The following is a 10942-nucleotide window of genomic DNA, read 5'->3' as shown; positions in this document are numbered from 1 at the left end:
TGCCTTCTTCCTGCAGGCCTTGTAATAGTCTTTCCCAGTATTTTGCTTTCTGAGGAATAGTCATAATGAGTTTACCACTATTTTGCTTTCTGAGGAATAGTCATAATGAGTTTACAATAAAAAAGATGTTTACTGCTTATGTTTGTGCCCTGCTGACTCACTTTATAACAGCTCTTTATGCATAAGCCTGCAGCTCCAGCACTCAGCTTCCAAAATTTTATGTGTATTTTAGTTTGGAGCTGCTCCATAGCCTTCCCAAAGGAAAAGGAGTCCTTATGACCTGAGAGATGGACACCAGTGTCTCACAGTGTGCACAAAAGTCTTTATTCAACAAGAGGGAGTAAAGAAAGAGCATGCCAAGTGAACAAGCAGAAACAAGGAGCAAAGTGCACCATGCAGCTCTTCAGATAGGGAAAAGGGAAAAGGTTTCTATCAGGAAAGGGTAGTTGTCTCCAGGCCAGACCCGAAGGAGATGGGACCAATACCAGAAGCAAAGTCCTCTGCTCTGACTGAACGGAGAAGTACTCGTGTCCAGCAGACACGGCCACTAACAGCTTCACACAAGCCAGCCAACACTAAATAAAACCCAGGGAAGGGTCTTACAACCCCTATCTCCTTGGATATGGTGTGTGGATATGTGAAGGGACTTGGAAGTCCTAGAAGGAATCCAAGCATGGTGGCTGCAGCAGGAACAATGCTGGTTAACTGCTGTTTCCTAGGTCTGGTTCATCTCAGCTCATCTCTGATATGGATGCATTGAGGCAGATTTGATGTTTGTTTTTATGCCACTCGGCATTTTTCCTGGAGAGAGAAAAAAGGAAAAGTGCAAACCCAGTTATATGAGAGAACATTTGCTCAGGAGCATGCAAGACAACAACCCTGTCTGGACTTTTCCCATTCCACTCCAGGTACCACACTAGGCTTACTTGCTACAACAGCATCTTCCAGCTTCTGACCTAACACAATCAAGCTCTTCTACAAATTGGCATCTTTCTCTGTTGAGAAATCTTTTTGACAATTCCTGTGTCCCACTGCTATCACCTCAAATTCTATCCTTGTTCCATCTTAACCAAGCCTTTCTCTTTGTCAGGAGGCTCCTACAGCAGTGTAGGACTTGTTCAGTCTTACAGAAGTTGCTGGAAGCAGCACTCACAGAAGTACCAAGGACTGACCTGCACTTCCATTTCAGAGGGGCAAACACAAGAGCCTGTAACCCATTCCACGTAGCATTTTTTATAGTTAGGGCATATATTTAAATTACTAAGCCTCTCTCAGGTCTCTTAATTTCTCTTAACCACATCCACCTCTTGGGCATTATTACTGTTTGCTGATAGCAATCACACACAGGAGTGTGTTCAAAGACATCATACTAGCAGCTTACAATAAGTGTACAGCACTACACAAAGCTAAGATGATGAGAAAAATATACAAAAAGACAATGATGAAAAAGCAGCACAGAGGGACATTCAAAGAACACTCCTTCAGAAAGTGGAATGTGTGTTCAAACTGGAACAGAAAAAAAGGACAGTTTCTGAAAATCAAAACTATAGTACAGCAGAACAAGAAAAGATTTGATGAGCAAATGGGTAAAAGAATAAAGATTATTAAACCTCCTCAAACTTATCCAAAGCCGGTTATTGCCTGCAATGAATTGGCAGGCGATCTGATACCACTTCAGTGCTAACAATCAGTAGACTAATACTGTTAGACATTACTCCAAAAGGAAAAGTGAACAGGACTGTAGTTCACCCACATCTGGAATACTGTGAACGGTTCTGGTGTTCCCAGTCTTGAAAACAAACAGAAAAGTTGCAGGTAAGAGTGACAAGGATGGTCCAAGATATAATTTTCACACAGAGATACTAAACAGAATAGGACTCATTAGCTGGAGGGGTAAGATGGAAAAAGGAAGGAGGACCTAACAGACTTCCAAAATAATGAAAACTAGTATGGAGAAAGTAACTGAGAAATTATTCACCACTTCTCACAACACGGGTAAAAAGGAAACATGCAATAGAATTATCAGGCAAAAGATTTAGCCATAAAAAGGAATTTTTTTTAAGCAAAGCATGCAATAAAGCTGTGGGACATACTGCCATAGGTGGTGCAGACGTCAAAATTAAAATTCAAAAAAGAACTGCAGAAACTGATGGCTGCTATACCCACTGGTCTCTAACCAAACTCTGGCTTAAAAACCCTAAACAACAACTGCTGTCAGGATATACTTCATTCTCATATTCTTTCAGTCTCGACTACGGGCACTATCAAAAGCAGGACAGTGGGACTAACCTTTGGTAAACCCCAGTATGGCTGCTGTTATCAAAAGGGAGCTTCCCAGTAACACAGGCTGGACAACTGCTCTTGTTACCAGCACACTCTGCTTGATGTACAGCAGCAACTGTCTTCCCATTCTGGAGACAGCGTTCGTGGGTATGCAGCCAGGAATCACAGGGGCCTTCTTTGTTACCAAGTCACAGTGGAAATTACTTTCTAACTCTTACATAAATACATAATTAACTTAGGATTAATATTGTTGCTCAAGTTCATTTCTGAACAACAGTCATTATACAAGCAAGAAAACACCAATTAGGATATCCGATATCCAAAATCTCAATTAACATGAACATAAGAATGACAGTACAGGGTTAGGCCTGTAGGTCCCCCACACCAAACTCATTCCTGACAGCAGAGGACATTTAAGGAGGAATACCAGAACAGGGCAAGCCTGAGTGATACCTCTGCAGAATACCCCCTCTGCTTCTAATATATGGTGGCTCACGGACTGGGGAGTCAGAGATGGTGTCTTCAGGATTAACCATTGACTGATTTTTCATCCAGAAATTTACCTACTTACTTTTCCATCTCATATAACCTATTACACACTTGACAATGTGCTCTACGATGTAATTATTTAGTATTCAGTATCTTCCTTTTGTTCTGAATCTACAAGCCGATATTTTCATTGGTGCACCTTCATTGATCCTTCTGTATTATGGGAAACAGTGAACAATCATTCCCCAGTCACCTGCTGAATACAATTGGAGATTTTATAGACTTCCATACTTTCTTCTCCCTACTCCAAAGCTATCTCCAGCAGCAGACATCAGAACTGCACATAATATTGCAGGTGTGGGTGCCCAATGGATTTATACAATGGCCGAATGATATCTTGTTTCTCTGTCCCTTTTCTAGTAATTCCTAATATTTGGTTTGCGTTTTTGCCCCAACTGTACATCCAATTAATGTGTTTACAGAACTATTATATCATGTATCTATTTCCCAAATACAAGTCACTAGGTTAGAGTCCAAGTGCTGGACATGCAAAGTCAAATTGCTATGCCTATGTGTTTCACTTTATATTTAATACAAATGTAATCTACTATTAAGTGAAGTCACTTGGCATATGAAATCCTTCTGTGACTCTTTACAGACAGATTTGGTTTTTTCCTTACCTTAAATAACTCAGCATCATCAAACCTTTCCACTTTATTGCCTACCCACAACTCAAATCTGACCACAAAACCCCCAGAATAGATCCCTGCAAAACTGCACTGTGATCTCCCTCCACATTGACTCCTATGTTCACTAAGTCTGTTATTAAGATGGTATTGCGGGGTGAGTTAAGCTGAAGCTGGATGGCTGGGATCCATTTCAGCCTCTGAGCCAATTTTAAGCAGGTATTACTCCACTGTTACAACCTGACTCATGTTATTAAGGCAGAAAGGAACCTCTTACTCAGTTGTATCTAAAAGGTGACTGGGGAAGAATCTCTACATCTGCAATTGTCCTTCTTGCTCCCTGCATTTCAACTGCTTTCAGATATGCAACTTATTTACCTGGCTGTCCAGCTTGTGCCATCTGCACCCCTGCCAGCATTGGCTGCTGCTGAGCTGGTGCACCTGACATTGGGACCTGCTGCATGCCTGAAGCACCTGCAATGATGGCACCAGCTCCTGGTTGGCTTGACTGGACAGACCCTCCAGAGCCAGGGGGTCTTCGGTTTGACAGTCCTTTCCCAAAGGCCACAGCTGCTACCAGTGCATTGGTATCTGCAGGGTTGAAAGTCTGCTTGTTCTGTCGTAAACCTGTAGAAAAAGAAGTTATTTTGAAGCATTTCAGCAATCAATTCTAAACAGTAGCATAGCTGGTCCTGAATTTACTTTTCTGTTATTTTGGTGCATGTAATAGAGATCAGCTTCTAACAAGCTGTCCTACAAGAGTCTCAGAAGGGTCCAAGAAGCTGTGAAATCCAAAAGACTGGTGATCCAAGAGCTCTTCCACTGAGAGCAGCACATACGCTGCTCAGGGAAGGAGGACAGAGGGAGCCAACTCCTCCATGCCTATGAGAATGTCCCCACTAAAGGCTCTTCCATGCTGAAACCTACAGCAGGTAACAAGCACTGTGTTCTAGATAAGCAATGCAACATCCCCTTTTGGAGGCTCATGAGCAGCATGGTGTCTGCAAGTTTTTCTACCACACGCCTGCCCAGTTACACTATGAATCCTGGAAACCAGACAGAACCCGTGCTTGGGTCCTTGCCTACACTATGTGTCAAAGGTGACAAAAAACCAGCCTTTGAGAATTGTGCATAGCACTCCCACGAATAGCGAGCAGCTGACAGCAGAGACCATTAAAATAAGGATGTCCAGCATCAGAGTCAGAACCGGAAAATGTTGACCACAAGTCTGAAGAAGCCATCATCTAGAGGATGTCACACAATAGCCTGCGAACAAATATGCTGTGGACTCATTCAGAACATAGCTAAGGGGCTTCCCATTCACTGCCAATGCACTTTCACAGCTATTTATATTAATCCAAGTTGATTGGGATGCTTTCTTGGTAAATACTTACCACCTCCTCAAAGGAGGATTTGGCAAAGGGTTGGAACAACCTTCCTGCCAAGCATAGGTCACACAAGCAGGACACACTGCGCCCACAGGACCCCTTTTCAAATTAGGGGGCTCTAGGACAGCCAATCTTGCATCTGCTAGAATGCTTTCATCTATGCTTCATCTATGCTGCTCATCTGTGTTTCCCATGCTTCAGGCTCTCTGATTTACCTGTTATGCCACTACTCTCTCAAGCCTGCTGCTTGGACCCTGTACCCCACTTCCACCCCAGTGACATACCTCCACTTTCAGATTCACGCTCCTCCTTACTGATTTTCTCCAGCAGATTTGAGCACATTTTGTTCAGACTTTGGATCTGTTTCTGAAAAATGAAAACCACCAGAAATCACCAGAATACCTCCAACTGGGTACAAGTCAGCAAGGTACGTGAACAAGCTTTCTCTGTGTAACCAAACATAAGCATTTTGGTAGCAGAGCCTAAAAAGCCCTGTGCTAATGCATGCAGGAGGGCACCGTGGGGATGGGATAGGCTTTGCCTTTCTCTGACTCATCTGATGGCATCTCCTGTGAACTGCCAGTGGGCTGGATACCCTTGGTTTGTGAAACTGTGGAGGAAACCAAACTTCAGCTAGGGTCCGCTAAAGGAATCTCAGGCAGAAAAGGACACAGCAGAAACAGAAACTGCTAGATGGGAAGGTGAAGGAAGCAGAGTTAAGGGGCATCTTGTGCCGTAGGACTAAGAGGCAGAAGTATCAAACTCCTTCACCTACCTGGGCCACATCAGGGCTAATTCGAGCTGCATCTGTGATCAGTTGCTTCTCCTGCTCCTCCACCTCAGGGTCTGGCTTAGTTCGAAGGTGGTCAGGCACCACCTCATGGCTGAACACCGGCACACGCCCTTCTGTCTGCCGCTGCAAGAGTTGGATGAGCAACACTCAGAACCTCCTCGAGCCCAGCACTCAAACAGCTCAAAAGGATGGCGCAGGCCATAGTGCTGGAACAAGGCCAGCAGCATGCTGTGGGGAAACCTTGATCTGGAAAGCATTATGAAGTTTCAACAATTTGTCTAGGAATTTGCACTGTGCTGGTTTAGTCAGAGCAACCCGCAGGAGTCTGCAGTGCAGCCCCACCAGCATGGCCATGATCAGTTGAAATCTTTTCTCACTCAAGCAGAGAATAAATGCTGACAGTGCATGCTGGAGGTTCTGTAACATGCCTCATGTGGGTCAGATGACAAACTGCACACCTAGATAAAGATATCCAACAGAAACAGCACAGCTATGGCAGAGAAAACCAGGAGCTTGTAAGGAGACCTCCCAGTTACACAAGAAGACACTATCTCTTTCAGCCCCAACATCAGGAAAATAACATATTTATGAACAGGAACACCTCCTGTAAAGTATATCCACTGCAAGTGTGCAAGCCCCCTAGCAAAGCAGCTCCCTGTCAGAACTAATCATCACCTTTTCCTTCTCTACACCCAGAGCTGAGGAATGCCAAGCACAAGGAATGCCAAGCAAGCTGGAACAGATACACAAGCACATCCTGATACTCCAGGGCCAACACTCAGGGAACTTTCTTACCATGATCTCCTCATCACGGTCTGGTGACAGCACTAGGGGTATGATAACCTGGTTTCGCAGTAGTGGGGTCTTCTCATGCTTTAGCACTTTATTCAAGGTGTTCAGCTGCCCTGAGAGCAATGCGAAGCTGTCCAGAACTGAAGGCCTGGGAAAAGAAATCAAGGGGACAGAACACAGAAAGGGATGCCACTGATGGCTTTTATCTCTTCATCACTCAAATGGCTGAGAAGCAAGGAAATAACAGTATTGCTCATCAAACTGGCTTACTCCAGTCAGTAAGCAGCAAAACCTAGGGCTGAATCTGCAGGTACAGACAAACCCCAGTCCCTAGTGCAAATAGCTCAAATGCTGCAAATAGCTCAGGGACATTACAAGCAGTACCACTGGAAGTGGCAGTTGTTTGGGATTTCAGTAACATACACAGAAGCAATGCTTTCCTTATCACTAACTCTCCCAGTGCAATTTTAGAGCAAGGTCTGAGAAACAGTTTAACTCCTAAGCAGTACAGCCAGGAGGAACAATATTTATAGTTTGGCTATCCAGACTGAGCAGCAAGGAAGCAAAATAAGTGGTAATCTTGCCAAGGAGGTCCCTTTCAGCTTGCTCTCTCTGCGGGATTCATCACCTCTCCTACCTCCTGCAACATTAATGATAAACACTAACTGCCTGTGAAGCTTTGCTGCAGTAGCAGACCCTCTCTAAGATACTGTATAGTCTATTAAGCTGTAGCTATAACGTCTTTATGCTCCATAAGGAAGAGAACGCCACCTTGCAAGCCTCTCAAACTGTCTGGTAAAACATGCAGAACCAGGAAAACATAAAAGCTCAGTTCATAGCAGAGCCAGAAAAAGCCAGAAAGGTCAAGAAATGCATAAGAACCATTGCTCATTTTATAGGGTATGTGGGTCCCTAAGACACTTTGTTTGAGAAGCTTCCAGCCACTGCAGATGCAAGTCTAGTTCTCATAAAATGTCTGGATTAAAAGGTGTTAGCATGACTCTCTTACTATACAGCATGAAACCAATGGTTTTCAGCTGGTTTTCTGGTGGAAGACGAGTAGTGGTTCCTCCAGCAGAAATGTGAAAAGCAAACTTAGGCCTACTGACAACAGGCTAATGCTTTTTAAGCATACTTTATGGTCCTTAGAGCCAAGTCTGGAACAGCTTCAACAGTTATTAACAGTGCCCCTAGCTCTGTGAGACACCTTACCATGTGAGTCGGTCATACTCGTTCTCCAGCTTGTAGATAAAACTGACCAAGGAGTTCTTCAGGTCAGCCACCTGACTGATGAGCGCCTCCAGGGTCAGCTCCAGCTGCTTCTCCTCTCTCTAAAAAAAGGCAAGAAAGATGTGGGATGACGACAAAGCTTAACACCTTCCCAAGGTGTTGTGGATCCACTTGCATGCACAGTCCAATCTCTCCTACGTAGAGCCTCCTTTTCAGGAGAAGCAAACAGCGACTCTGGAGATAAAAATCCTATGGTTTCACACTGACCTCTTCCCCTTGGGCTGGAACACTGAGACAAGAGACTCGTGCGAGAGACAAACCCTTGACTACCTGTCCTTTTAAGACCTAGGTGAATATAGCAAAGACATTCTCACTTACACTTGCTTTTTTACATCAGGCAGTCACCAAAGTTAGCTCACGCCACCTTTGTGAGCCATTTAAGCTAACCCAGCTCAAAGTAGATCAGCATTCCCTTCACTTTTTCTGACAGCAGATGTGGGCACAGTGATGTCTTCATCCTGTTGCAAAGTGAGTATAAGGTTGTTGTATTTTTTTTTACTACGGCCTAAAGCCTCGTTTCTGCTCCTCATCACATTCTTTACTTTCTTCCTGCCCAAATGCCACTTCCAGCTGCTAAAGAAAACTGGCAGCTCCTATTCTACTTGTGCCTTCCCAGCTGCAGGAGGCCCTGCTGTAACACAGATCACACATACTAAACACGCACACGTCACCTCCTGCCTTTTGCCCCGGCTTATTTTGTTTAAATAAGCTTTTCCACTGACATCCCCAGGTGACGGAGGACGGTGACAGACAAAGTGTCAGGACAAGGGATCTGTTGCCAAAGACACCAAGACATATCCTTGACTCTTGCAAAAACCCTTTGGAGTCTTATCTATTCTAATTTATTCATACTACAGTATTGCACAAAATGTAATTAAAGTCCCAGCCCTAATGAACTGCTCATATAAGTTGGGAACTGTACAATAATAATCCATGAGGAGGGTGGGACAAAGCAATCAAATAATAGAAAGGGAATGCCGATTGGGAAAGCAGATAGAGTGACTCAGGCTGTTGGCACGCTTGCTATTGGGTTAGTTGTTGTTCTGTTTAAACACACTAGGCCCGTGTGAGCTTCACCAGAGAGATGATCAGGTATCTTCCATTTTCACAAGAACACAAAATCATTATTTGTAGCCTGACAAGACTATAAAGGCTTTTTTTTGGTAATCACCGATCAGACTTCACTTCATTTATCCACCTTAGAAGAAACAGCTGAGTTAATTTTGTTAAAATTTGATCCCCAGTCCATGGAGTAGATTCACGGAGCGGATTGCTGGGTGTTTCACCTCAAGATAAAAGCGCTCTCCTCCATCTTGTGATAGGACTAGTCAGTTCCTGTGCAATTAAGAAATGAGTCTACAACTGTTTGCGTGCACTGTGTTTGTGCAAGAAGATTAACTAATGCCTGTATTACAAGTTGGGCTGGCAGCCAGTTTTACTGCAGGGGTGCCAGGCATATGCACCCACAATTCACCTGACCCATTGCCTGCGCTTATCCAGGAAGCCCTCAAGAGGATGAACAAAATCCTATTGCACACATGTTGCTCTTGCAGCAGCAGCATACTCCAAGCCTCCTTCTTTCATAGGCTCTCTCCAAAGCCGTTAAGAGCTGGAAGCAGATGTAAGCACTGCAAAGCATGCACGCAATAAGACCCGTGTTTCCAAGGAATGCTGTGCCTCTTGTAGGTACACGCTACATCCGAGCAATGCTTTAAGGAGTTTGTTAGCAATACAAAATTTCCCTGAGGTAGTACAGATAGGGCTTATGGGAGAGGTGGCTGAAGGACATCCTGATACGCAGCAACCAAGAGGTAAAGGTGAAATTCAGAGTAGGTAAATGTAAAGCAACACACATGGCAAAACAAAGGGGCAAAAAAACCACACAAAGAAACCTGACTTTCTGTAAACAATGACATTCTCTGAGCTGAAAATGTTATCACTTAGAAACAAAATCTTGGGATTATCTGAGGGTAACCCATGAGGGTAACCCATGAGAACATCTGTCCAAGGCTCAAGAAGCAGTCAAGTATGTAAAGCGATAATAAGATTTATTAGGAAAGCAACAGAAAACTAAGCATCATTATGCCATCCTATAAATTCATGCCTCGTATCTCAAATATTACATGTCACTCTTGTCCCTCCAACTGAAAAGGGATATAGTAGGAATATGTACAGATAAAGGCAACAAGGATGATCAAGAATATTCATCAGTTCCATTGATGCAGCAGTTAAAAACAAAGAGACCGGTACATGCAAATGGCTGAAAAGAGGAGACACAATATAACAAACCCTATAGAAGAGGAATTGCAGGACAACCATCTTTGCTTTCTTTTCTGGTAGGACAATCAGGAGACTTGCACTAAGCCAGCAGATAGTGGTTTCAAACCAACCAAAGGAGGCAGATCTTTACAGCCCGTTAACCTGTTATTAACCTCTGCAACCCTTTTCCACTAGACATTACAGATGCTAAAAATTCACACTGCTTCAAAAAGTAACTGGATCCTTCTTCTATCCATGAAAATCCATTCAAGGCTATTACACACAAGGGGTGTGCTAGCAATAGCTCACACAGAATAACATCAGTAGGTTATTTTGCTCTTACAACTTCTTTTTGGTATCGGCTTCTTGGCTAGTGGCAAAGCCAGGCTGCTGGGCAGGTGGACCTTTGGTGAGATAACTCTTACCACGGGCTGCAGCAAGGACTGAGGAGGAGAGGAGCACCCAGAAATCCACACACACGCTCACTCTCCCGCCGTGCTGCCTGAGGAGGCCGCCGCACAGGGAAGCCTCGGGCCAGCTGGAAGGGCTCGCCCTGGAAGCCCGGCTGCCGCACCCCGCATGGGTCTGACCTGTGGGGGCGGCCGGGCCGAGGACAGGCAGGAATCAACCGCCGCGGCCGGGCGGCAGCAGCGCTGACACCGCCCCAGGCCGAGCCCCGCGGAGCTCGGAGCGTCCGTGGGCGGGAGGCACCGAAAAGCGGGGTCCAGGCCCAGCACGGAACGGCCCCGCAGGCCGGCCTAGCTGGCTGCCTGCCTCCCGCCCGCGGCAAGGTCCCGGCCCCGGCCCGAACGGACCTGCAGCACCGGCCCAGCCCCCCCGCGCTGCCCCCGGCCCCGGCGCCCCTCACCTGCATGGCGCGCCGCCCCGTTGCCACGGGAGAGCGGCGCTTCCGGGTCAGCCGTGCGCAGCGGGGGCGGGGCCGGGCGGGCGGCAGGGCGCAG

General features: G+C 45.4%; 1 protein-coding gene across 2 annotated transcripts; it reads right to left on the bottom strand.

Annotated features, from left to right (window-relative positions):
* Positions 1–302: 302 nt before the first annotated feature.
* Positions 303–10930, bottom strand: MED8 (mediator complex subunit 8). 2 transcript variants are annotated; one of them, XM_037403562.1, is made up of 7 exons: positions 10849–10930; positions 7644–7762; positions 6435–6579; positions 5622–5762; positions 5131–5212; positions 3837–4085; positions 303–801 (listed from the first exon to the last, which is right to left on the bottom strand). In XM_037403562.1, exons 1-7 carry the CDS (start codon positions 10852–10854, stop codon positions 737–739), a joined length of 807 nt encoding a protein of 268 aa, XP_037259459.1. In that variant the 5' UTR covers positions 10855–10930; the 3' UTR covers positions 303–736. The 2 variants fall into 2 exon arrangements, with proteins under 2 accessions (XP_037259459.1, XP_037259460.1); XM_037403563.1 differs by lacking the exon at positions 10849–10930 and adding an exon at positions 10406–10580.
* Between the last annotated feature and the right edge of the window lie 12 nt (positions 10931–10942).

Source organism: Falco rusticolus, chromosome 11 (genome assembly GCF_015220075.1).
Source record: "Falco rusticolus isolate bFalRus1 chromosome 11, bFalRus1.pri, whole genome shotgun sequence".
Taxonomy (NCBI): Eukaryota; Metazoa; Chordata; class Aves; order Falconiformes; family Falconidae; genus Falco; species Falco rusticolus.
Note: the sequence above shows the minus strand (reverse complement) of the source record. Positions and strands in the feature narration are given on the sequence as shown.

Coding starts and splice junctions, on each gene's coding strand:
- MED8 (XM_037403562.1), bottom strand. Junction 5,763..6,434: donor ACCGTGATGAGGAGATCATG/GTAAGAAAGTTC, acceptor CAACTCTTGCAG/CGGCAGACAGAAGGGCGTGT. Junction 802..3,836: donor GGCACAAGCTGGACAGCCAG/GTAAATAAGTTG, acceptor TTCTCTCTCCAG/GAAAAATGCCGAGTGGCATA.